The 27888-nt window shown below is 35.9% G+C and overlaps 2 protein-coding genes across 14 annotated transcripts in view; one reads left to right on the top strand and one right to left on the bottom strand.

Annotated features, from left to right (window-relative positions):
- LOC101742498 (uncharacterized protein ZK1073.1) overlaps window positions 1-17941 on the top strand; it is a 43792-nt gene extending 25851 nt beyond the window's left edge. For 7 of the 12 annotated variants that reach the window (XM_038018969.2, XM_038018968.2, XM_038018965.2 and 4 more), the window contains 7 exons: window positions 9128-9178; window positions 11691-11754; window positions 13214-13331; window positions 13493-13814; window positions 14576-14697; window positions 15132-15294; window positions 16360-17941. In XM_038018969.2, coding sequence (XP_037874897.1) covers window positions 9128-9178; window positions 11691-11754; window positions 13214-13331; window positions 13493-13814; window positions 14576-14697; window positions 15132-15294; window positions 16360-16548 — 1029 coding nt within the window. In that variant the 3' untranslated portion in view covers window positions 16549-17941. The remainder of the gene's footprint in view (window positions 1-9127; window positions 9179-11690; window positions 11755-13213; window positions 13332-13492; window positions 13815-14575; window positions 14698-15131; window positions 15295-16359) is intronic. The other 5 variants (XM_062675027.1, XM_038018967.2, XM_038018966.2 and 2 more) reach the window with 1 other exon arrangement.
- Window positions 17942-19831: 1890 nt separating this feature from the next.
- Tua3 (alpha-tubulin) lies at window positions 19832-27779 on the bottom strand. 2 transcript variants are annotated; one of them, XM_021348632.2, is made up of 9 exons: window positions 27622-27779; window positions 27123-27351; window positions 26357-26529; window positions 25247-25375; window positions 24225-24395; window positions 23471-23611; window positions 22977-23192; window positions 22245-22408; window positions 19832-20636 (listed from the first exon to the last, which is right to left on the bottom strand). In XM_021348632.2, the coding sequence occupies exons 1-9, from the start codon at window positions 27622-27624 to the stop codon at window positions 20504-20506; spliced, it is 1359 nt and encodes a 452-aa protein (XP_021204307.1). In that variant the 5' UTR covers window positions 27625-27779; the 3' UTR covers window positions 19832-20503.
- Between the last annotated feature and the right edge of the window lie 109 nt (window positions 27780-27888).

Here is a 27888-nt window from a genome sequence, read left to right as displayed (position 1 = left end):
ATGAAAATGTGGGTCACTTGGGTATTCAGATCTTTTTAGGATCAATCCGTAAATAATTACTTGAGTGCGTCATTAATATTTCACGTGGTTTTCGTGTCGTAAACGTGATGAAACATGTTGTTGTTTCGTAAAATATTTTAGTTTATTGCAAAGAAAACTGTTGTATTGTTTATTACCTGAAAAATCAAATAAAAAAAAAACATGACAGACATTCAGTTCAGTGTGCCCAAATTTAAAAAAAATTAAATTGTTAGTTTGCTAATGAAATAGTGAAGTCAGACATTTTTTTTATTGCTTAGATGGGTGGACGAGCTCACAGCCCACCCGGTGTTAAGTGGTTACTGGAGCCCATAGACATCCACAACTTAAAGCGCTACCCACCTTGAGATATAAGTTCTAAGGTCTCAAGTATAGTTACAACGGCTGCCCCACCTTTCAAACCGAAACGCATTACTGCTTCACGGCAGAAAGGTGGTACCCACCCGCGCGGACTCTCAAGAGGTCCCACCACCAATAATTACGCAAATTATAATTTTGCGGGTTTCATTTTTATTACACGATGTTAATCTATCAACGTGGAAATCAATCGTGAACATTTCTTGAGTACGTATTTCATTAGAAAAATTGGTTGCCGCCTGAGATTCGAACACCGGTGCATCGCTCAACACGAATGCACTGCACGTCTTATCCGTTAGGCCACGACGACTCTTCTTCTAAGTCGGTCTCTTTATTGCTGAAGGTCGTACATAGCTCGAAGTGTTGATTACACAATGCACTATGCTTCTTCACGCCTTCTTATCTTCGGTGTCAATAGCCTCGGTTATTGGAAGTTTTATTAAAACTAGACAATATCGACCGCTAATACAATTAGGCCGGCGTCGGCGTACCAGTAATCCTGCCGATTAAGCCAAACCGACAGTGGTGTAGTAAATTGATTCAATTAGTATTTTGTACTCCGTTAACACTATGAACACTTTTAACATCCACAATTCAATATTCATATGATTATTTACTTCAATTAGGGCCGTAGGAAACGACAGTCGCCGTTGTTTTGGAAAATTAATTTTGTTACTAATAAACTTATAGTTTGAGGTTATAATTGAGTAGCTAAGGTTTTAAGATTACCCGGGTAAAATAAAGTTTACTTCGCAAAAACTTCCACACAACTAGATGCATTCGAATTTTCTTTGCCAATCTATTTTATAAAAGGCGAAAAAACTCAAGTCCTTCCTAATGTTCAATGGTAATTAGAGCCCATAGACAACATAGACTGAATACCACTACTTATCTTGAGACATGAAGTCTAAGCCTTAATTGTACAATAATTATGTCGGCAATCGAACAAGAACAGAACTTATAATTGTTTCACATATAACATGCATTTTAAATCGTAATTATAGGCTAATCAATTCCAAAAACTTTAAGCATACTTGTAATGACGACCGACAAAAGAACGTTTATTTGAAGTGAAACGTTTGATATTTTTACTGGTGGTAGGACCTCTTGTGAGTCCGCACAGGTAGGTACCACCGCCCTGCCTATTTCTGCCGTGAAGCAGTATTGCGTTTCGGTTTGAAGGGTGGGGCAGCCGTTGTAACTATACTTGAGACTTTAGAACTTATATCTCAAGGTGAGTGGCGCATTTACGTTGTAGATGTCTATGGGCTCCAGTAGCCACAACCAATAAAAAAGACCGACCTCAAAATTTCATCAACTCAATGCACGGACATGTTAAAATTCTGTAATTCGAATACTAAATGTAATCAAAAAATTCCTGGGACAAGGTTACTAATATTTTGTTTGAAAATCCTAGAGATGTTTCGTTTCGTTTTTCTCATAGTGTTCTTGCATTGTTTCAACGGACTTCTCACTCGGCGCCGATCTCCTCCGGCCGCTACGAGTACGCGATGTTTGTAAATAAGCTATTTTCGTACACCGCAACGCTACGAAGTTATAAATCATATAATATGTGAACGCTGAAAACTTAATTGAACGTGTTCTTAAAACGCGTTGGCGAAGAAATGTGAGAGAAGAAATGTATTAGTATTTTTCCATTTAAACACGATGTAAATATTATCGGAGCGAATGGTGCGAGTGCGAATAGTTTTCGTGCTTACTAATCGTGATGATGGAACACGAAAATTCTAGTCAAAGGGTCAAAGATGAATTTATGTTTTTTTTTGCATAATTATCAGTTAGAATCTCCAATTTCTTCGAATTAACTTGTAGATTCCTGAATCTAAAGAAATCCAGATTGCATTAATACCTACATTCGTATTTTAAGCAGTATTCAAGGTTATTGGATAGATGCTTTTATAGTGTGTTAATTATGTATGAGCTGAGTATGTGGTGAATATTTAAGAACATGCTGTATTTAAAACACATTTGTCCAAATGTTATAAAAGTCACTGCTTAATTATCAATCGCGGCTGTTGATTTCTAAGCGACATAATAGGTATACCAACAAACTTTATGTTTTTTGAAGTGTATCTATAATTAAATAAATAAAAAATCGAACAGTATTCCCGAGTACAGTTAACTATCAGCAATGTGTAATAGATAATGAACAATTTAAAACAATAAAATTCTAAAATACGTAAGATTATTATCTTGAGGAATACCTTGAAATGATAACTCTTAGCTGCTTCGTGGTAGAAATAGACAATAGTAGCACCAGCTCGATACGCCCTATTACAAGTTTTAACTCCATTACATTCGTTCGATGGACATTGACAAAAAAAAATGACCCTAGGAATTGACCATGGTGTAGTCACACAGCTACGAATACAGGGAGATTTTAATTTTCTACTTCGCGGACGGTTCGAATTTTAAAACTTTTTAAATTTTAAAACACTTTAGAGAAATGTATACATATTCAAACAAGTTACACTAAACGTGTAAGAACTCATATTACGAAATTAATGTGAGCTGCACTTGAATTTATTTTACTAGCAGCATAATATTATATTTGGAGCGTTTAGTATTTCCACCGATCTATTCCTGTAACGTCTGCAATACATACTAAACTAGTTTTAAAGGCCAATAAAAGTTTCAACGCGTTCGTACTTTAGTGTTGTTCATTATAACCAGAAAAACAGTCACAGTTTAATTGCGATTGAATATACTCAACGTGGACTAGTTTTGTTTGTTTGAATCGCAATGCATTGTTTTATATAAATTAACTAGCTGACCCGGCAGACTTCGTAGTGCCTCAATCGATAAATAAAAGACCTAAACTTTTGTATAAAATAAACTCAAAACAAACAAAAGGAATCCGTCCGACGGGGGACACATCAAAGGAAAAACAAAATTGTTATTTTTATTTAATTCCGAGCATTTTCATATTTATCTACATTTTAAACCTTTTCTGGACTTACACAAATAATTCAAGACCAAAATTAGCCAAATCGGTCCAGCCGTTCTCGAGTTTTAGCGAGACTAACGAACGGCAATTCATTTATATATATATGACGGAGGAGAAACGCTGAAGGAACGTTTTTAAAAAGTATGACGTCAGCATCGTTGACGTCACGGTCTTTAAGTTCTCGATGATGACTCATGTTTGGGCTTCCAAAACAAAACTTCACGAGAACTGCGTATATTGCACGAGAAGCATAACAACGTTACAGAGAGATCCGTACTGTACTACGGCTCGGACACGAATGAATAAGCGCTAGATAGCACGGCCGTATTTATAGGACTTCGTACACGTCAGCGTGTTTACAAGTATTAAACACGTGAGCGTGTTTACAAGATTTTAAAGTATTGAAATTACAATAAAAGGGACTGTTTAACATCAATTTCTTATCACAGAGTAATTAGTTGATGATCAGTAGGTAAATAGTCATATTTGCGCCGACACGGCCATACTGACAGGCGGTGCGTGCTCTGCACCGGCCTCGTTGATTCTCGTAGGTTTTTCTTTGATTCTCATTGACCTGTAGGAATAAAAAGTTTCTCTGAGTAGCGCATCTGTTATACTTGCGTTACTTGTAACTATGTAGGTTTGAGACTTATTAATGCGATTTGATTGTAGGGTTCTCGGAGGGTATCGTAGGGTTCTCGGAGGGTATCGTAGGGTTCTCGGAGGGTATCGTAGGGTTCTCGGAGGGTATCGTAGGGTTCTCGGAGGGTATCGTAGGGTTCTCGGAGGGTATCGTAGGGTTCTCGGAGGGTATCGTAGGGTTTTCGGAGGGTATAGTAGGGTTCTCGTAGAGGTCTCGGCGGTTCTCGTAGAGTTCTCGGCGGTTCTCGTAGAGTTCTCGGCGGTTCTCGTAGAGTTCTCGGCGGTTCTCGTAGAGTTCTCGGCGGTTCTCGTAGAGTTCTCGGCGGTTCTCGTAGAGTTCTCGGCGGTTCTCGTAGATTTATTTAAGGTGTTCGGATAAGGATGTTGTGTAGTGTGATGTTGTGGCGTACACTGTGGTACTTATGTAGTGGGCGTACACTGTGGTACTTATGTAGTGGGCGTACACTGTGGTACTTATGTAGTGGGCGTACACTGTGGTACTTATGTAGTGGGCGTACACTGTGGTACTTATGTAGTGGGCGTACACTGTGGTACTTATGTGGTGGAATTTTAGTAATCAAAAATAAAGACTTATCTTTGAGTGTTGATTTTGTTGCTCGACCATGCTGATTTGTGAAGTAGATGTATAGGCTCATCGGCTGTTGCTGGGGGGTAGTCTTCTTCCGCCGATATGGTTAAATGGTCTCCAGGTTGTTGCTGAGCGGAGGCGGCATGTGATCCCACTTCTGATGACGGAGGAGAAACGCTGAAGGAACGTTTTTAAAAAGTGTGACGTCAGCATCGTTGACGTCACGGTCATTAAGTTCTCGATGATGACTCATATTTGGGCTTCCAAAACAAAACTTCACGAGAACTGCGTATATTGCACGAGAAGCATAACAACGTTACAGAGAGATCCGTACTGTACTACGGCTCGGACACGAATGAATAAGCGCTAGATAGCACGGCCGTATTTATAGGACTTCGTACACGTCAGCGTGTTTACAAGTATTAAACACGTGAGCGTGTTTACAAGATTTTAAAGTATTGAAATTACAATAAAAGGGACTGTTTAACATCAATTTCTTATCACAGAGTAATTAGTTGATGATCAGTAGGTAAATAGTCATATTTGCGCCGACATATATATATATATATATATATAGATAGATAGATAGATAGATAGATAGATAGAAGATAACGCTAATGATACCGAAAAATAGTCTCCTGTTTGTACTTACAATACACCACTTGCATTACCGCATTTTATTGGTGGTAGAACCTCTTGTGAGTCCGTACGGGTAGGTACCACCACCCTACCTATTTCGCCGTGAAGCAGTAATGCGTTTCGGTTTGAAGGGTGGGGTAGTCGTTGTAACTATACTTGAGAGCTTAGAACTTATATCTCAAGGTGGGTGGCGCATTTACGTTGTAGATTTCTATGGGCTCCAGTAACCACTTAACACCAGGTGGGCTGTGAGCACGTCCAACCAACTAAGCAATAAGAAAAAAAAATCAAACTTTAGTTTAGTCTTAGTTTTATATAAATAACATCATGCTATTTATTAACTTTATAAGCATATAAATTATAGGTCGCAGACAAAAAAAAAACCCCAAAAAACAAAAACAAAAAAAGCATCTACTTTAGATTTGTAATATTGAAATCCTCTGTACATTTAGAAAATATTAGCTTAAAGAGACCTTAAGACGAGAATCTTGAAAATATATCTTAAGACGACCTGTTTAAGGCGTTTTTACTTAAAATCAAAAAGTCAATTTGAAATTGTCAGTCACCCGCCCGTCATTAACTGCTGCACGGCATTACTTACTACCTTAAAAATATATATTCAAAGCCGAATTTTTTTTAAATCTGAATGCACTACTGCTTTGCGGCAGAAATTGGCAGGGTGGTGGTAGATATCTGTGTGGACTCCACCACCACTATTTTACTAGTATTGTCTCATAATGTTTATTTGCTTTAAAACTGATTTCTAATTTAATATAACACTGCAAAATGTACTGAATTGTTTGCGCCTATTTACGCTCTCCATTTTCTAGAGAATTCTTTTGTTTTCAATAAGACCGATTTTAAAGTGAACTCTTGTTTTGGGTTAGTTCTTTTTTCTTATGAGTTTGTTTTAGTGAGAGTACAGCTTATGTGTGCGTCTTTCAATAGAGTGGTCTTAGTTGGTACGTTATTTTACATTAATATTTGGTCTCCATATATTATTTATGTTATAAAAATATCGATGTTATTATTCCATTACGAAGGCCGTTCGATAAAACGTTCGATAGGATCGAAGTCACTCAAAAAATATTGGTATCTGGTAGACGTTATGAAAGCCAATGTAGCCACGGTCTTACGAAACCGTAGGCACATTGAAAATTTGAAAATAGTTTTTTATTGCTGTCAGACGAGCAGATAGCTTAACATCTACCAACCATCCGGAACTAGCAATACCTTCCAGTGTGAACGTCAATTTTCATATATAAAAATACAACGAATGTTTATTACAATTAAATCGCACATAATTTATCTAATTGCCTTGAAAATACAGTTGTTGAAACATTAGAAAAGGTTCATAGCTTTTAGGTTAGGTCATAGTACCTTAGACACATGACAGATGACGCGATTCACTTCGATAAACTATTGAATTACGTACAATTAGCGGTACTTAACGCAGAGCGTCCACAATTAACTAGTTTTTTTATTATTATTATACACAAAAAAATTATGATTTACCCAGTTAATCGAATATAAGCTTATTAGTTTTTGTGTTGTTGTCAAACATTGCTTTGGCTAATGCATTATATCATACCCGATTCTGTGGACCGAATGGTAAACAGTCGACGTCGCCCTAAACATGTTATCACGGTTCTTCCCGATCCATTAACGGTGCTTTTAGGTACCCTCAAGCACCGGTCGCCGTCCTCGCCGAACCCGTCACTTGCGACGAAGGGTTCGACGAGGAAATTAACCCATAGACACAGCCCACCGAGTTTCTCTCCGGATCTTCTCAACGGGTCGCGTTTCGGATCCGGTGGTAGATTCTGCGAAGCACTGTTCTTGCTAGGGCCAGTGTTAGCAACACTCCCGGTTTGAGCTCCGTGAGCTCACCTACTAGTTCGGTGAATGTAGAATAACCCTTCGAGGTTACTAGAATAGGCAGAAAAAAAAACATTGTAGTATTCAGATACGCTGCTCGATACACGTACGCATGTGTGCGCATACGTTTTCTTAGTTCTATTTCTGGTGCGCGGTGGTAAACACAATTGTGTACTATAACGATGTTTGTATATCAGCCAACTGCATCGGATAGCCTTGAGAGTACTTGTATTGCGTTTTAATTGGTCCGGATTGTGATTCAATTGTTTTGTGCTAAAATCTAATCTAGAATAAATAAAAAAGTGCGTTTCAAGTCGAGATGTATATTTCAGAGCGAACTCTTTTGAGGAACCAGAGGAGAAAGTTAGACAAGTAATGAAGGTCAATTAAAGTTATTTAAACTAAATTATAAAATATATTATGTAGGATAGGTAATGAAAAGAGTGTGGAACGGAGCGTTAAGATGTGAATGAGAGAAAAGGAAAAAAAGGGAAAAGAGAATGACAGACGGAGAATGACAGAGAAAAGGAAGACGACGAAGATGGTTATGGCGAGAAAAAGGTGTTAGATATTTTTTTATTACAATAAGAGCAGGTTTTGGAACGGTGGAAGTTTTATTTTATGCGGTGCGATCGTAACGCTGTACAAAACTTTTTCCAATATGTGATCGTAATTTGGAATCACATTTAAATGAATAAAAAATATATTTGTGAATGTCGAAATAGTCCAAGCATATAAAACACAGACAGTCATTTATCAGAGAGTCGGATCGAGCGATCGTCAACAAGCATATATTTGTTCCTACTATTTTCGCACTATATAAATGAGTAATTACAGACAGACACTGTGGATATCGTTTATATTTTTAACAATCCATTTAAAAAAGTGACGGTATACTAAATTTTGTATTTCTTTAGCTGCATTTTGTATAAATATACTTCAGTTTCGACATCGTCTACATTGCTCCACAAAAAAATGCAATATAATGATCTCATATTGTAGTATGAAGTATTATTATAGTGAAGTGTTATTATAGTAAGCTTGTTTTTATCCATTTAGGTAGTCCATTTAGCTATTGTAACCAATTTAATAATGAGATGAAAATGGAGATGGAACAATAATTTAAACATACTTGTTCACAATGCCAATGATAATAGCTGAATTAGAAATGAAAATGAAAATAGCGGCGAACTTCATCAACGTAATGCGCATTAATTGTTCATTTTCATAATATAAGTCGATACTGTACAAAAACAGAAATTAATGTATGAAAAAAGGTAATATTGAGATCATTTAGTATGCGTCTCTTTCTTCTTCAATATGTTGATTCCTGCTCCTTTCCTACTGCTACCGACCAAGCGGTGTAATTTACATTTCCTTCAAACTGTTTTCTTAATATTACCATTCCAATAATTTACATTTCCTTTGAATTATTTTCTTAATATTACCATTTAAATTTCAAAAGCATCACATAATGTTTACTTACATATGAAATTATTTTTCCAATTTTAAGCTACAATGAATCTTACTTTTTGCCGTTTGATGTTTTTTCATTAAGTTTTTTGAATTGTCGATCAATTTGTTCGTTTTGGATTTCATTGTTAACAATAATAAAAAAATGTAAACAAACATTTACCACCATCTCGAAAGATATTCCAGAGATTTGTAGATCGCATCTAAAAGTACCAGCAATGTAAATATTTAAAGGTTCATTATTTTCAACAAATATAATATTCTAATTGTAGACGAATGAGATTGAAGGATGCATTGATTTCTTAAAAAAATGTGAACTGTCAGTAGTAGATCTTTAAAGAATTATAGTGATATTTTTGAGATTTGATATTTAAATTATGAAAATAAAATAACAAATTTAGTAAGAAACAATTTAATAATTATGAGGAATAAATAATGGGAATTGGGTACGTGAAGTTCTTACTCGAAATATCTTAGAATTTCTTCATGCTATATGTCACAGATTTTTTATTAATCTTAATAAGTTTCTTTGTTTGTTACAGAAATATGTGGTCAGCACCGACCGGAGTGGAGACATACATGTTCATGTACAAGTGAGTACATATCAAATTAAACTACATCCGTTTTATTTTCGTAAAATAAATTGATCTCATTTTTAGGATCTCATTTATTCAATTTTATGAACTACATTTTCTAAGAAAGTTCCTCGGCTGGATTCCGAAACACCTTAAACCGTTCAAGTATTAAATATCTCTTTGGTTGTCTTGATAAATTTAAACTTAGCTAACATATTATCAATTTGGACTCAAATTAATCAATAGAATATTAAGTAAAATTTATTTGCTTGATCTGGTTTCAGTTCGCCTCCAAAATTAGTAGTAGTTAGATTTCGCAAACAACTTCGTTATTTTTATCAAATATAATTATCATTTTTTACTTACAATATAATTTAAGAAAGCTATTACTAATCTTATTACATTCTTCTTATCGAAAAATTGCATTATAAAAAGCCGTAGCTAATCAATTCTGAAAAGAAAAAACCACAACGGCTTCCGACCCTTCTTTTTATTTTCTGTGCTTTCAAACGTAATAACATCCTTTGATCTTTGACATCCAATTCCTTCGTTCAGTTGTATTGACACCTGATATTTATGCTCTATACTAGTATAAGGTGATTTGTTATCAATATCAAGTTCAAAGGTGACAATTTTCTGAAAATGGCACGACTAACAATATGGTATGGTATTTTATCAGTAATATTTTTGAAAAAAAAAACGCTTTTATAATTGTATTGGAATCAAAATATTATAAATTAAGAAGAAAGTCAGTTGTTTAACTTTTTAAATAATTTTCATAACATGAAGAAAAAAAAACAATTTTTTTAATCGCCACTTCATGCCATTTTACCATGATAAAATAAGGCATCTAAGGTTATCTCCCAAGGTATAAGAAAATTATTATTGAAAGTAATCTACCAACTTGACATTTCATTTCGCGCCGTTAAATGCTGTGGGAAAGTGGTAATGGATGCCAATCTGGAAATGTCACCTCCATTGCTCTTTCGATTTACCTAAACAAACGTGGGTCGAAATGAGTCCATTATTTTTATTTTTTTGCTAGTAAACCCAAGCACGAATATTTTTACTACGAATATTTTATTATTTTTATACTTAGTTTATTCCAGTTTTATTTTTGTATGAAAATAGTTTTCTCGGTACAATCTAGTATAAGCATTGAATTTATTTATGACAAGCGGCCTGCTCCGGCTCCGCTCGGGTCTTTAACGAAAATTTCAACGATATTTGACGATGTTTTATTTTTTTTAATAAAAGAAAACTTATTGCGGCATAACTATAATAGTTAGACATATACTTGTAATTAATAATGTGTTTTACGAAGATGTAGTACATTATTCTATGTTGCACGGGAATAGTTTAGCTTCCAAACAGTGAAAGAATTATTCAAATCGGTTCAGTAGTTTCGGAGCCTATTCAATACAAACAAACAAACAAATCTTTCCTCTTTATAATATTAGTATAGACAATTTTTAAAAAACTTGCTTATATTATAATGTATAAATTGTAATCATTTTGCTGCCCAGGGAATGTCCAAGGTATGTCAACTCTTTTAATTATGATAAATTACGTTATTTCTAATTAAATTTAACATGAGTAGTCTTTCTTTTACTTCGAATTGAAGTGTTATAGTAGTAGTGTATAACTTATTTAATGTTGTTGATTCGCGGAGCAGTTTATTTTATACTCAAGATAGTCGAAAAAGTTAATATTTAAATACACGCATGTTTTCTTGTAATTTTATACCAATTGTAGGCTCTTAATAGATTCTGTTGGTAGTTTTAGGCACCTTGCTTTCAATTTGAATTTTACTTTGTTATGACTAAAATGCCAAACGCCGTCAATCTTTTTGTTTATTTTCCTTAAAATCTGTCTGGAAGTCTCTCTCGGAGGAGTTTAGCATTCAGGATTTTTTTTGGGATGCTTATTTGCGTAGACCGATAAATGAAATCACAGCACACCTGACGTTACTTAGTCAGCGTAGTCTGGTAGATATTACAATGTCTATGCCGCTACCCACCTCGGCTTAAGCTTCAATTTTAAGGATAACGGTTGTGGACCCTTCAACCTGGACGCACGACTGCTTCGCCGCAGAAACAGGCTGGGTGGTGATACCATCAGCAAAAATAATATAGTTTTGTTTGCTACTATCTGCAATTCACCGTTTGTCGAAACGATTTCTTTTTTCTTTATATTGGTTTTAAAATGAATCTTTTTATTTGACTATTCGACACTTATAAGCAGCACCTACCTATTTTTAACTGGCACATTTGGGCAAATAGGTTAACGTTCTAGGATCTCAGAGTCGTGAATGTCACAGATAGAAAAGGTAGTAAGTACATTGAGACCCGAAGTCAATTTCCTGAAATGAAATAACGGGTAAAAAATACAAAGCGGCCAGGTTACTCTTCAAACTAGAAGATTGATTATTTAAATCAGTAATTACATCGGTTGTGCTCACAGACTTCATAGTCACAACATGTCGTCATATAAGACAAAACAATTGGATGATAGATATGTTTGTTATCAGGGGGATCTGACTCAGCAGGATAAAAGATGTGTCTTCCTGACCGTTCACGACTTAGGCACCAACCGTAAGTAATTATACATTTTTTTTAGATATAATTAAGGAATAATGCAAGTAATGCTATAAATTAATGAATTTTACTGATGTCCTCTGGAAGCACGCATTGTAACACAATCGTGATATCCATGCGTCCGCTAACTGCGTGCGGTTTTCATTGCGTTGTAGCATCATCAATCCACTTTTCATACTTCTTCTGAACCCAGCAAATCAATGGATTGTTATCCTTTTTTGTCTATAAAAGACTAACGGATAGATTTTTATCATTTTTGTCTATAAAAGACAAATGGAAAATTTACAGAGTATATTTAAGAGGCGACTCAATATTTTTCTTCTAAATTCGTTTTTCACTAAAAAATCTCTTTACCGATATTGTATTGGAATAGCATAGCTCTTTTTCTTTTTTTTAATTTGTAGTTAACAAAAGTTTCATACTTGTTACGAAATTGAACAACAAATATACAACCCCTTAGATATTTAATTATTAACCAATGTTCCGAAATTGTACGATTGTTAATAGCAATGACATTAAAGTACAAATGCAAAATATCTGATTAGAATGCTAAAAGTAGCGCCACTTTATGTGTACACCAACACCACTAGATTTGATATGGTGTGATTCGTTATACAATGCAATCATTTACGTGGTTTCAATAGAGTGGGTCGTGTGTGCTACGAAGTCATCACCAAAAGTATAAGACCACCGGTGTATTTAAACTCACTATTCTGCACTCTAACGATGCAACTATGCTGGTATTCAAATCTCGCGACAAATATATTTTCTAACTAGCATAACTGGCCACACGTTGCTGTGGCTAAGGTTTTTGTTTCTAAATAACACGCGGCCGGCTATGCTAATACCAAAAATTGACAAAGTAAGAACAATTGGATTTCACTGTATTGCGTTTACTACGAAATAAATTTCACTTATACTTTAGCCTCAGCAACACGTGGTGTTTATGCCATTAAATTGTAGCTTATGTGACACGTTGGTATTTTTAACACAGCGCCATCTATGAGATATTAATGTCAGACAGTACTACAAATGTCTGTAAAAACTGATCTAAGGCGCCATCTGTTTTAGACTTATGAAACTTACAATTAATAACAAAAATCAACATAAGAAATCATTTTATTGTTAATTAATAAATATTGCGACCATTAATCGAAATAAAAACCATCCTATCTTTCAAGTTGGATCAAACTGCACAAGGTGTGCAAATTTAATTTAAAATCGGTTAAGTAGTTTAGGAGTCCATCGCGGACAAACAACGTGACACGTGATTTATATAATTATATTAAGATAAAATACGTAAACATGTGTTACACATCTGCAGATATTAGTGAAGAGACACCGTGTATGTTCAGACATATTTCAAGAGAAACGTGTTTTCGAAATCAAAATTCACTCTATTTAACTATCGGATTTGTAAAGCATTGCTAGAAAATTTACATCAAATTTTTTGTAGATTCATCAATGGTGGACTTCGTGAACAGTCCAGCTATGTCAGAGATCAAGGAGAGGTCCTGCTTCATCCACATCGATGTGCCAGGCCACGAAGAAAACTCTCCGGATTTACCTGATTCGTAAGTTATATACACACATATTCAATAGGCACAGCCCTATTTGAGTATACTCTGAATAATATCTTTATACCCTGAATATACCCTGAATAATACTCGTCTAATAGGCGAAGGATAGAAACTGAATGTGCCATAATAGTCGAGCTTACCAATTTTGTTAACAGGTATCAATTCCCTTCACTCCAGACTCTGGGTGAGGACTTGGTAACGGTACTGGATTTCCTCCACATCCGCTATGCAGTAGGTATAGGAGAGGGTGCCGGTGCCAATATTCTGGCTAGATGTGGGCTTGCCCATCCTCGCCGTCTTCTCGGATTGGTCCTCGTCAACTGTACCGCATCCACTTCTTCTGTAGCTGATGCCTTCAGAAGCAGGTTCTCAAGATGGAGGGGAGCAGATATCTCTCAGTCCGAAGAGGACTTCCTGATTTACCATAAGTTTGGACATGTGAGTTTTGTGCCAGGACATCTTGATTATCGCTATCAGGTATTCAAATGTGGTTTTTTTTTCTATTGACAATTTACTAAAATTGGTGGCGGTGATCAAGGTGATATCGGAAATCTACTAACACTATAACAACCGTCGTACCTGAATCTAGCATAAGGTAGGCTGCTCATATTATATGAAACCTTCATCTCATACTTTAAGGTGGGTGACGGCAGATGAATTGCTGTCAGCAATATTTATACATATTGGTTGTATAAGTAAGTAATGATATTTTCAACCAATTTTTTTAAGATTTTTTTTTTATTGCTTAAATGGGTGGACGAGCTCACAGCCCATGTGGTGTTAAGTGGTTACTGGAGCCCATAGACATCTACGACGTAAATGCGCCACCCACCTTGAGATATAAGTTCTAAGGTCTCAAGTATAGTTACAACGGCTGCCCAACCCTTCAAACGGAAACGCATTACTGCTTCACGGCAGAAATAGGCAGGGCGTTGATACCTACCCGCGCGGACTCCCCAGAGGTCCTACCACCAGTAATTACGAAAATTATAATTTTTATTACACGATGTTATTGGAAGTGGAAGTTAGTGGAAGTTACGTGTGGAAGTACATCGAGAGCATTCGTTAAGTACTTATTTCATTAGAAAAATTGGTACCCGCTTGGGATTCGAGCACCGGTGCATCGCTGGATACGAATGCATCGGATGTTTTATCCTTTAGGCCACGACGACTTTAGAGCCCAACTCAGGCCTTTTTTCCGATAGTTACTACTATATATGCTCTAAATTTATTTACAGCAAATCTCTAGCGATTCGTGCGAACCGAATGAAAAAGATCGCATGCTGGCGGAATACCGGTCCCGGCTTCGCGGCAATCTCAACCCGCACAACATCAAGCTCTTTGTTAGAGCTTTTATCAAGTAAGTTGAAATGTAAAGGTTCATAATAGAAATAAATAGTGATATTATAGGTTCGTGGTTTCAAGCATTTTAACAGCCTTTAAAAGACGGAGGATTAGACTGGATTTTTTAATGTGAACCTCAGAACTTTTTTGAATCAAACAAATTTTAATAAAACTTTTTTTATATATTTGAAATCGTTTACTTTTCACATTGTTCTCTTTCATTAAGATCTGACCAATGGTAATTGAGTTCCCTCATAAAGACATGTTTGTTTGACTTCGACTAGGCACGTTGATGATATTTTCAGTTTAATTCCGTTAATGACAATTTTCTTTTCTTCTTAAAATTGTGCTCTTTCAAACATATTGTTTTCGAAAAATGCTTTCGTATTTTTAAAATTTTCATAAAAATGTCATGTGCGCTTAAAAACTTTTTCTGTTGTACATTTGCAGCCGGAAAGACCTTCTCCTGAAAGGTTGCCGACCTGATATCTTGCTCATCACGGGAACGCTGAGTCCCTATAGCAGCGTCATCGAGAAACTCTACAAGGAGCTCGATCGGGACAGAGTCACTATACTGAAAGTCGAGAAAGTCGGTGACGTATTGGCCGAAGCGGTACGTAATCTGGAACCCATACAACATCGACCGATAACGAACTGGTTTTGAAAATCGAATAAAAATAATGAACGTTGATCAAATAATCAGAAGACTAATTTTAATAATTCAACTTCAAGTCGTCGTGGCCTCAAAAATAAGACACCTGGTGCATTCGCGTCGAGCGATGCGAGACTACCAGTGTTCGAATCCCCCATAGACAGAAATAAAAATTTTCTAATTAAATACGCACTTAACAAAAATTTACGAACGACTTCCACGATGAAGGAAATAGCATCGTGTAATATAAAAAATATAGTATCGTAATTATTAGTGGGGTTTGGATATCTTATGAGCCCACACTACCCGTACCAACCATCCTTCCTATTTCTACCGTGAAGCAGTTCAAGCAGTAATTCGTTTCGGTTTGAAGAGGGGGGAGCGGTTGTACTGTAAAACTTTCTGATACTTTAGAACTCATATCTCAGGGTAGGTGGTGGTGGTATTTTTAGGTTTTTGATGTCTCCGGTAACCAATTAACACCATATGGGCTGTGTGTAATGTGTAAGCTCGTCGACTAATCTAAGCAACAAAAAATAAATACACATATTAGAGGTGTGCCGAAAATTTACGAGCGAATGACAGTGTTGTTATTGACAAGGAAATAAAACACATTGCGTTTTCGGCCTAAAGAGGTGGTTTAAGCAGCCCTCTAGTCTACATATTACTAGTGCTATTATAGCAAAAAGTGACCGTGTTCATTTATGTAACTCTTAAGGGTTGCTATTATGTACATGTTACGATAGGTGAAAAGTCTCTTTTTTTGGATAGGACCTGTAAAAGAAATAATTCTTAGCAAACACCTAAAAGAAAAGGAGCTAAAAGAAATGCTATAACTTTAAAGTCTATTGGACGGATAGTCTCTGAGATATCGTGACGACATAACGGTTTTTCGTTTGTATCATGGACATTGCATAATAACATGAAAAGTAGGGTACTTTTGAATTTACCGCATTATACAAATTTAAGAAAATAAATTCTCTCAGTCTCGAGGGATATTAAAATCTTATCTGCTGTAACTTCCAGCCCGCCAAAGTGGCGCAGTCACTCCTCTTGTTCTGCCAAGGACAAGGTCAGCTGACGTCCCTCCCGCCGCCCGGCGTTGAGAGGCGCATGTCCCGCGCCATGTCCATGGAGGAGTACGACAAGCCCAACATCAGGCGGCTCTCCCTCACGCCGAGCGTGGCCGATTCTCCGCCGCACACAAAGCTCTAGGGAATCGAGTCTTTGCTTGAAGAGTTCGAAGCTTAGACTCACGCTAAAGGTTTGTCCTAGTGTCACCATGAAAGTTAATTTACTTTAGATATTGATGAAATCAGATTAATTACTTTCACAAAGACATTCAGTCAACTTTATTGTAATTGTAGACTTAATTTGTTGCCATAGAATTTAGATTATAGCGAACTCGAACTCTTTGAGCATAAATATAAAAATCATTGCTTAAATTTATAAAGAAAAAAAAAGTCAACCTGTATCTGTAGTAGTAAATGTAAAGCTAGCTAATTGAAAGTAAGAATATGAAATTTATTACAAAAGATTTTTTAAAACAAATTTTATTTCAAATATTATGTAATATTTGTAAAAATCAATTAACATTTAAACTTTTTGAATTAGTTAAGGCTTCATAGTTTTGTTTTTCTTCTTTAAATTAGTTGTAAAATTAGATATAGGTTATAATGATATCGTATACTTTATTTACGTAGTTAATATATTCAAATAGTATATAGTTGCGTAATCCAATGTACATATTAATAGCTATATTATGGGAATATTGTATAATTTTAAACACACAATGTTGCCCAAATATTTCGGGTTAAAGATATTCTTTATTCTCAAAAGAATTACATAAATTCACTTAAATGAGAACATTAAATAGTTATAATTATTTCGTATTATTTCGTAATTTGATCAAATATTTACTACAATAATAAATAGTAATAAAGGTTTAATGGGAAAAAGAACGATGAAAATATTGTGACGCAAACATTAAATTCGGTATTTATATAAATTTTTTGGTTTGCTAGTTTTTATTTGGTTTTTTTAATATTAATTATCCGAGCATGGGTATTGTATATGAATCAAAATATCGACGATTATAGAATGATTAAAAAAAACAAGAAAAAAATCGTAAAACTATCATTCGCAACTTGTACAGGTTCGATCTCGTAACAACGTATCGGATATCCGCGGCTTCAATTTGAACAATTTTAATTATATGAGCTTTTAATATCATATCTATGCGCCTGATATATATGCAACTGTTTTATGGTAGGATTTATTTAAATAAACGCTGTACAACGTGATCTAAATACGAAATCCTACAATAGGCGATTTTCGAAAAAAAGTATCTTATTTTTATATCCATTGTATCTCTTTATATCCATTATCGTTTTATTTTTGCGGGATTTCTTAAAACTTTAGTGACAACTATTAGTTTGTAATCGTATTAGTTTTAAGTGATTTTTTGTAAGTAAATCGAATGTAGGGTTTTTAGTTAAATAATATATAACACTTATCTTTAATGTATCTAGCTTCATAGTTGAAATGTATGTACAAAATTACGAATAAACCTGAGACATTCTAGAAAATATAAAATTAAACGACAAAACTGCATTTGTTTCATTTGAAATCTCCTATGCAATGATATTTTATATGTAAAAAAGAAGCAGAAATGTTTCAAGCGCACGTCAAGTGTAGACTCGAAAACAGGCCAATTGGGACGTTTTGTTTTTAGTCGCGTCTAAACAAATGCAATAATAATATAACAAGTGCAATCGTTCCAATTATAGCTATCTTTTTTACTCACACGCTTATCCCATCTTTTGTACTTTTCATTAATGCTACTTGTCAACATATTGTGTGTGCACTATATCGGTAGGTATGTAGATATATATGGCGCGATCTGATTTGAAGAGTCAGTTACTATGAAGATAACATATCTGTGGTATAAAAAATCATTGCTTCTATGAGCCGATCTTTCAATAACCAAGTTATGAAAGCTAATAAAGTGAACCGTTTCTTTTAGAAAACTCCAGAATTAATATTATGTAGCCATTAATGAATAAAAAATGTATTTGTTCGCGTGTACTTTATAGGAATAAGTACGGAACTTTGCTCGTTAGTATCCCACAAAATATATAACGTGCGATAAATCGCGGTAGTTTCGAAAACATGGCGCTTGTGTAAAAAGTTACATGTAAACACGAAGTTTTTATGGGATTCAGTGAATCTTTATCCATAAAAATACGCAATGAGTGATTATATTTGTTAAGAGAAAAAAAAACTAATGAAATGTAATACGTACATAATGTTGGAAATTGACTTCCACGGTGTCAGGAATAACATCGTGTAATAAAAATCAAGCCCGCAAAATTATAATTTGCGTAATTACTGGTGGTAGGACCTCATGCGAGTCCGCACGGTTACGTACCACCACCCTGCCTATTTCTACCGTGAAGCAGTAAGGCGTTTCGGTTTGAAGGGTTGGGCAGCCGTTGTAACCATACTGAGACCTTAGAACTTACATCTCAAGGTGGGTGGCGCATTTGCGTTGTAGATGTCTATGGGTTCCAGTAACCACTTAACATCAGGTGTGCTGTGAGCTCGTCCACCCACTTAAGCAATAAAAAAAATTCATCGTCCTAGCCATTTCTGATGGAAAACTGTTTAGTTTTAAATACAAATGCAGAAACCCGTTATTTATAAACAATTGAAAGGTGAATATTACCTACGTTCGGGCAGCGACATTGCTGTCGGTAGCTGTTTTACCATCAGGATAACATGCCACTTATCCGAGGTTGAGGTTAATATTATTAGAAATCATGGCCTAAAGTATGTCTGCTCTACTTGTATCAAGCGATACTGTGCCAGTCATTCAAGTCTGGTTAGCATGTATCAAATACTTATGGTACCTACTTAATGTTCACTAATTATTTCCAAGTAAAAGGAATATCTTGTGACAAAAACCTGCTTAAATTATTTGCTCTAATTGAGATAGGTACATAGACTTCGACAACGCACTTGGTAGCCGTATTCAGTGATGTATATTGGCTCTGGTAACCACTTGACACCAGATGAGCCGTGAGTTCGTTCACCCATCTACGGAAAAAATACATGAAACCTTATTTCAAATAGCAAGAACTACAAGCTTCATCACAATCGCATAAGTAGTTTAGAAACGCACAGAAGATAAAGAAAATTTTACACAGAAAAATATGTTGGGACTTCCTTTTCCTTATTGCTTCCTCAATTCCCTATCCACGCCATCTGTTGACACTACAATAAAAATACGCGTGTGAAAACCGCGCGAAGCGTGCAAAAAAACCAAAACACGGTGCCGGCGCAAAAACGATAAAATTGTGATTTGTTGATCAATCAGCACATATAACTCTCGCCAGTGAGAAAATAGAAAAGTGCATCAACGAACTACGGACTGAGTCCTTAAACTTATCCTTTTCTCAGTCCCAAACATAATTAAATTCAAAACAAAATAAACAAGTTTTTAAAATCGTAGCTTTAATAAACAAAACATCAGACGGTACACTCATATAAACTTTTTACTTATTTTGACGCAACACTAAACATATACTAGACATTACTTTTACATAAACTCTCTTTGCACTACATGCTCTTATAATATTGTCACCGACATTAACGCACACTTCTCCGTCCAATATTTGCTTTTCAATTTAGAATTGGGCCAAAACAGAGAAATATATCGCAAGATTACGTGACGAAGAAGTAAAAAATGCGTGTGAGGGAGGCATTGACCACAAATCCAGTTACTAAATTTAAAAAATTCCTAATAAAGACAATTTCGTCAGGCTTAAGAAGTGTGTGTAGGGGAAAAACCAACCAAGCATCATTCGACCTCAGCGGACATTTTCAAACCTTTAATTAATTTTCCTAGACTGCTATACGTAACATTATAAACAACGCGGCCGCGATTTTGTGGCGTCCGCTTCAGTGAAAACGCTTTTCGTACAAAGGCAGACGGCTAATGCGGTCCAGGGCTAACACCTAAATGTTTTGCTGACAAAGGCGTTACAAACAAACCTAAGTACAGGATAAATAATTTTAAAAGCAAGGCTCATTCGTCTTCTTCAGACTTTGTGACAAGAGACAAATATACAATAGCAAAAGTGCAAATCGAGCTCAGCTACAAAAACGATCATAACTCATCATCGGCGCCGGGCTGCATGTCTGACGTCTCAATAGCCACTTCATCGTAATCTCGTTCCAGAGCTGCCAAATCTTCTCTCGCTTCAGAGAATTCGCCTTCCTCCATCCCTTCGCCTACATACCTGGTTAGTAACAAATCAAGTACTCAGTATCTGTCCAAAGATATTTTAAATTTTCATTGTCCTTGCGACAGACTAATATATCCAAGTGATTATATAGGTATACTAGTAGACCCGGCCACACGTTGCTGTGGCTAAGGTTTTTGTTTCTAAATAACACGCGGCCGGCTATGCTAATACCAAAAATTGACAAAGTAAGAACAGTTGGATTTTACTGTATTGCGTTTACTACGAAATAAATTTCTCTTATACTTTAGCCTCAGCAACACGCGGTGTTTATGCCATTAAATTGTAGCGTATATGAAACGTTGGTATTTTTAACACCATTTAACCATCTATGAGATATTAATGTCAGACAGTATTACAATTGTCTGTAAAAACTGATTTAAGGCGCCATCTGTTTTAGACTTATGAAACTTACGATTAATAACAAAAATCAACATAAGAAATCATTTTATTGCTAACTAATAAATATTGCGACCATTAATCGATATAAAAACCCTCATATCTTTCAAGTTGGATCAAACTGCACACGGTGTGCAAATTTAATTTAAAATCGGTTAAGTAGTTTAGGAGTCCATCGCGGACAAACAACGTGACACGTGATTTATATATATTAAGATATGGTTGCAAACGCCACTATTGGCAATAATTAACATAAAATATATAGTTTAGTTTATTCTACGTTATTATTTATTTATTATTATCCAGATGAAACTGTTTTTTTACCATATTTAACTGTTTTGATATGAAAATGTTCAGAATGTGTTTAATGTTTATATTATTGTTTATAAACACAAATGACTGTATAAATAATTAAATATTTATAAAGCATAAATATTAATAATAATTTATAAATTTAATTAAGTATTGTAATTGTTATACAAAAGATGGTGCCATTTATTATCAGACTGGATAATAACAATGTTAGTTTATATAAGTTAAAATTTATGTAAAATAAATTTATGTCAGTCATGTAAAAATCACTAAAATATGTATTGTGAATATTAAGCTATATTTTGTGAATTGTTTCGCAGTAATTACATTTGTTTGTTTAAAATAAGTTGCAGGTGCTATAACCAACACAAAATGGCTAATTGTGTAAAAACTAAGAAATAGCTTTTTTGTTAATGTTTTATATAAATGTATTGTATTTTCATTGTAACAGATCTTATGTGTGAAAACCCTGGCGTGACGCCGACATATACGTTTAATAAGGCTTTAAGAATATTTGCAGTGCTATTCGATGTTAACGATAAATATCCATAAATTGATAGAATAATCACTTGAGAATTCCTCAACCAATATTTGAATGAAGTATAAGCATTAACGAAGTGTCGCGAAATGGCAATCTGTTGGCAACGTCGAAGCAGTTGTGATCACAGAGTTGAGGTATTTTCTTTATCGTAGGCAGGCAGAGAAAATTTTAAGTCGGCACGGGTAAGGTAATTGCCATCCTGCTTATTTTTGCCACGAAGGGTAGGACAGTTAATGTCTCGAAAGGGGTGGCTGTAATCATTATACACCAGCCAGACCGTGCGTTCGTCACACATTCAATAGTGCTACAAGAATTCACTAATTCCATGTGTTTGATAAAAAAAACCCACGTACCAATGCACAAAAGCTCGCTTGGAATACATGAGGTCGAACTTGTGGTCAAGCTTGCCCCAGGCCTCCGCTATAGCGGTGGTGTTACTGAGCATAGAGGCGGCCCGCTTCACTTGGGCCAGATCCCCGCCCGTCACCACAGACGGCGGCTGATAGTTTATACCAACCTGAGACAATTTTAAATATAATTATAATTTGCGTAATTACTGGTCGTAGGACCTCTTCTGAGTCCGCGCGGGTAGGTACCACCGCCCTGCCCATTTCTGCCGTGAAGCCGTAATGCGTTTCGGTCTGAAGTGTAGGGCAGCCGTTGTATCTATACTCGAGACCATAGAGCTTATATCTCAAGGTGGGTGACGCATTTACGTTGAAGATGTCTATGGGCTCCAGTAACCACTTAACACCAGGTGGGCTGTGAGCTCGCCCACCATTGGTAATAGACCAAAAAAAAAAACCAGTCGAATTGAAAACCAGTTTCTGCAACCAACTAGCGACCCGCCCTCGCTTCGGTTCGGAAACTGTAATTTATTATTGATTTCTCCACTATTTAATGGATGTTATTATACATATAAACCTTCCTCTTCTATCACTATCTATTAAAAAAAACCACATGAAAATCCGTTGCGTATTTTTAAAGATTTAAGCATACATCGGGACAGACAGATATAGGGACAGAGAAAGAGACTTTGTTTTATACTATGTAGTGTTAAAAATAGATACTCGTATGCAACTCACTTTAAAACCGGTAGGACACCAATCCACAAACCGTATTCCGGCCCTGCCCTTCATGGCCGCTATAGCCGCGTTCACGTCCTTCGGGACCACGTCTCCCCTGTACAGCAGGCAGCACGCCATGTACTTTCCGTCTCGAGGATCGCACTTCACCATCTGGTTCTGGGGCTCGAACAGTTCCGCAGTGATCTCCGACACAGACATACCTTCGTGGTACGCCTACAAACAAAGCTCCAAAAACTAAGTGTTGCTGATGCCTTTTTTTTATTGGTTAGATGGGAGGACGAGCTCAAAGCCCACCTGGTGTTAAGTGGTCACTGGAGCCCATAGACATCTACATCTTGAGATATAAGTCCTAAGGTCTCAAGTATAGTTACAACGGCTACCCCACCCTTCAAACCGAAACGCATTACTGCTTCACGGCAGAAATAGGCAGTAGCAGAAATAAAAATAAAGTTGAAAAATAAATAAATGTTGCTACCAAATTCTAAAATTACCTTATCAGCAGAAACAACGGGTGCGTACGCGGCTAGTGGAAAATGTATCCTTGGGTAGGGAACGAGATTCGTTTGGAATTCCGTCAAATCCACATTTAGGGCGCCATCGAATCGTAGTGAAGCCGTTATAGACGAAACTACCTATGGACATCAAAGAAATAATTTAATTTACACTTGATACAAATTCCGAAAGTAATTTCTAAATTGAATAATACTAAACTAAGAAAACAGTATCATTGTTTCTTTACTTTAAAACGGACCAAATAAGAAATCTAATCAGACATTCCAAAGTTAAGGGCTATATACACTGCGCATTTCAAATATTGGTTGAGCTCACTTTCTCATTGAAGCTATGTAACAAATACATACAATAGCACGCAATGAGAAGTTAATCACACATTTTTATTTCGGCGTTATAATAAACTTGAGCATGACCTCTTAATGGTTTCTCAAAAAAACTGCCTTAACCTAAGATATAATTAAAAAGAAATTTATTTTTGTTTATATAAATAATGTCTATTAATTATCTATTTATCTATCTCTAATTATCTATCTATTCATATAAATATACTCTATTTACGTAAATAAACATAAGTTAAGGTATAATAAAGTTTTATTGTTAATAATATATTATTTCTGACGTTTCAAATACTTTAGCTTGAGTGCTCACGAATGACCATAATTTTAATATTATTTACGGCTCGCGAAAACCAACAAAGATATTAAATCTAAAATATATAAGAATGTTGCATACTTGTGAGATAAGCCTATTCAAATTTGCATAAGAAGGTCTCTCTATAGACAGCCTTCGCCTGCAAATGTCGTAGATAGCTTCATTGTCCACCATGAAGGCGCAATCCGAATGACTGATGGTCGCGTGCGTAGTTAGCACCGCGTTGTATGGCTCCACTACCGCAGTTGACACCTGGGAGATGAAGATGGGCACTTATAACTATGGTAGCTTGGGGGTAACGACAAACAGAAGGTCTTCTTCCACCGAGCGAGTCAAATTGCTCGCTAGACCGTAAGATCCGAATGCAATTTTTTTTAAACAAATTACTACCGATAAAAATTAAGTTTAAATATTTAACATAATCTGGATTGCAACTCAAAGCAGGTGCATACAGAAAAACAAAATTTAACAACTGAACAGATGCCTAAATACGCACTGTGTGTATATAACATACACACATACGCTCTCACACACACACACACACACACGTATGTAAGTTACTATCTAATTTAATTAATCCTAATGTATCATCAACTGGACAATAATTATTATTTGAGAATATGTTTAACTAATTTAATTTAATATTGTTCAAATCTTTCAAGATTTGATGCATAAAGAACGTGAAATTGTCTGGTTATCGCACACGGAGTAAGAGCATACAGTCCACCTGATGTTAAGTGGCTACCGTTGCTCATGGACGTCAGCAATACCAGGGGCATATATTCCATTATGCTACAACAATATCACGCCCGTCCGTAGTACTAAGCGCTTAGGTCTTAGCTTAGCTGGTTGGTAAAGAAGTTACCGAATTTGGAATGTGAATACGCTCACTATTAAAAGCCTGTTGGCAATCGTAGTACCGTTGCATTGAAATGATCTTAGGAAATGACCTTTCCCTGGCCTATTTAATTTTTCGAATTAATATACTTCACTATATAATTAATAAAAAGGATTAAGGATTGTTTATATTCATTATACTCTGATAAATTAGGAGGGATCTCTGCTGCGGAATAGAAAAATATACAAAACTCATCAAAACCTACTTGTGGCGCAGGATATATGGCAAATTCCAGTTTACTCTTCTTTCCAAACTCGTCAGATAGCTTCTCCATCAGTAGCGATGTGAATCCAGATCCTGTGCCACCTCCAAACGAATGAAACACGAAGAAACCCTAACGAAAACCAAAAAAGAATCCATCAGTTTATGTATGACAAGTTAAAATGTTTTTATTTGAACCTTGTTTAAAATATTTTCAATGAGATTTGCTCTTGATTTTTGGATTTTTTTGGTCGGTAACCAAAGTTTTGGCCCAATTTATAAATGGATAATCGCTCATGGATATAATAAGTAAGGTGTTATGTTTATGATTAGGTTATAAATTAATTCGATACAGATATGTCCAACGTTTTAAATGATGATGATGCTTTAAGCATGTAGGCAAGCAATAAATTCGCAAAGTACGGCTTAGGGCCTTTTCACCACATCCTTATTGTCCCGAAAGAATTCCCCTCAAAGCCTCGTGGCATGTAGTGATCCGGAAACGTACTATTCATGCAGCTATTCCAAGTAAAGGCCGGTAAAATCCCGGCTCTTATGACAAGCGGTGCCATAAATATATTTTTTATTTATTTTTATTGCTTAGATGGGTGGACGAGCTCACAGCCCACCTGGTGCTAAGTGGTTACTGGAGCCCATAAACATCTACAACGTAAACGCGCTACCCACCTTGAGATATAAGTTCTAAGGTCTCAGTATAGTTACAACGGCTGCCCCACCCTTCAAACCGAAACGCATTACTGCTTCACGGCAGAAATAGACAGGGTACCTACCCGCGCGGCCTCACAAGAGGTCCTATCCCCAGTAATTACACAAATTATAATTTTGCGGGTTTCATTTTTATTACTCGATGTTATTCCTTCACCGTGGAAGTCAATCGTGAACATTTGTTGAGTACGCATTTCATTAAAAAAATTGGTACCCGCCTGAGATTCGAACACCGTTGCATCGCTCAACACGAATGCACCGGACGTCTTATCCTTTAGGCCACGACGATTGGAAATTACCAGCACCATCCCAAATCAGAGTTCATTCCATTCTATTCGGTACAAGACATAATCTCTCTGATCAGTATATTACGATCAATTCATTCTACCTGTAGTCCGGTACATTGATCGGCAAGTTTCCTAATTCGCTCCATAACCGGACTGAGAACCTCGCGTCCGGTCGAATAGTGCCCTCTCGCGTAGTTATTCGCCGCGTCTTCTTTACCAGTTATCAACTGTTCAGGGTGATACAGTTGGCGGTATTCACCGGAACGAACTTCGTCTGAAACAAAAAAGAGCTGTTTATGGGGAGACGGAACTGCTAGTTAAATCAAATATTTTCCGTATTCCACAGAAATCACAATATTAAAAGCTCAATTGCATTTTAATTAAGCGTACGTCTAAGACTCTAAACCCAAACGAATAACTCTGAAATCTATTGATCTCTACTCAATACACCACACCATTAAAATTAAGCAATTTGATAATGCCATTTGAATCGCAGCATTGTTTAATTTAATTAGAAGCTAGCTAGCGTATTAATCATACAACCCTGGCTATCGAATTTCGAACCACTCTACGTCTCCCATCTTCCCTTCGTTGTCATAGTATTTTCAAACGAAGTTTCTGATTTAACTCATCCAATTATTCCAACATGGTCAAGATCTCCGAGCTCGTCACACTTTTTTTAATTTGATATTGATAATTTACTGGTGGCTCGAAGGCCTTCCCAGTTTTACGAGGGCATCACTTCACAGGCACAGGGTCACACTTTTATGAACCCCACAAAACTATCTTTTAACGTCAAAAATTCATCATTCGATTGTATATTGCATTTAACCTAGGCTTAAAATGAATAACTCAACATTTACCCACCTATAACAGTAGCCTCTAAATCAACCATCACGACCCTCGGCACCATCTTCCCTCGATCAGCCTCAGAAAAAAACGTATTGAAGCAGGAATCCGCTGTATTAGGATCAGTTTCACAAGCGGGCAGGGTTCCGTCAGGTCGGATCCCGTGCTCCAAGCAGTATAGCTGCCAGCACGCGACGCCCATCTGGACCCCGGCTTGGCCCACGTGTACGGATATGCACTCCCTCTGCTCGAAGATAAATTGTATTGTTTAGTCTGCGAGTGTGCGGCGCGACACATGGGCAAGTCATTTCTAGAACTATTAGAAATTTTTGACCGAAACTAAAAGAACCATTGTCAACTAATTTAAAAAAAATATTTCTTAGGATAAACATTTCCATTTTTATTTGCAACTTAAACACCAGACATAAACTACAACGGGCACTGACCTGATATATCTGTATGAGTGGAGTAAACAATATTTACTAATATTTCATAAATCTACATATAAAACACTTACCATATTTAAAACTGGAAATTTTGGTAAATCCGATAAACGAAAATAGTAAAAAAAATATAAAATTAAAATAAAATAATTACAAAAATTTTGTTGATTACAAAAATTTTGAAAAAAAAAGAGAATCAGTGCCCGTCCGATGGGCTGAACAGATCGATTGTTCAATACAGTTCCATGTTTGAATTTGATTGCTTGCGTTTTGAAATTTATTTTGAAATATTATCAAAAAGGTTTTATTAGGAACATATTAAAAAGGTTATATTCAATTAA

The sequence above is a fragment of the Bombyx mori genome, chromosome 22 (genome assembly GCF_030269925.1).
Source record: "Bombyx mori chromosome 22, ASM3026992v2".
NCBI lineage: Eukaryota > Metazoa > Arthropoda > Insecta > Lepidoptera > Bombycidae > Bombyx > Bombyx mori.
This window is presented reverse-complemented; position numbering and strand designations above follow the sequence as displayed.

What these genes read in the sequence shown, in the direction of transcription:
- Tua3 (XM_021348632.2), bottom strand. An exon ending in CCGTTGTTTCTGCTGATAAG is followed by an intron (nt 23,193 to 23,470) that starts GTAATTTTAGAA and finishes CTTTGTTTGTAG; the next exon opens with GCGTACCACGAAGGTATGTC. An exon ending in AAGCGAGCTTTTGTGCATTG is followed by an intron (nt 20,637 to 22,244) that starts GTACGTGGGTTT and finishes GTTACTAACCAG; the next exon opens with GTATGTAGGCGAAGGGATGG.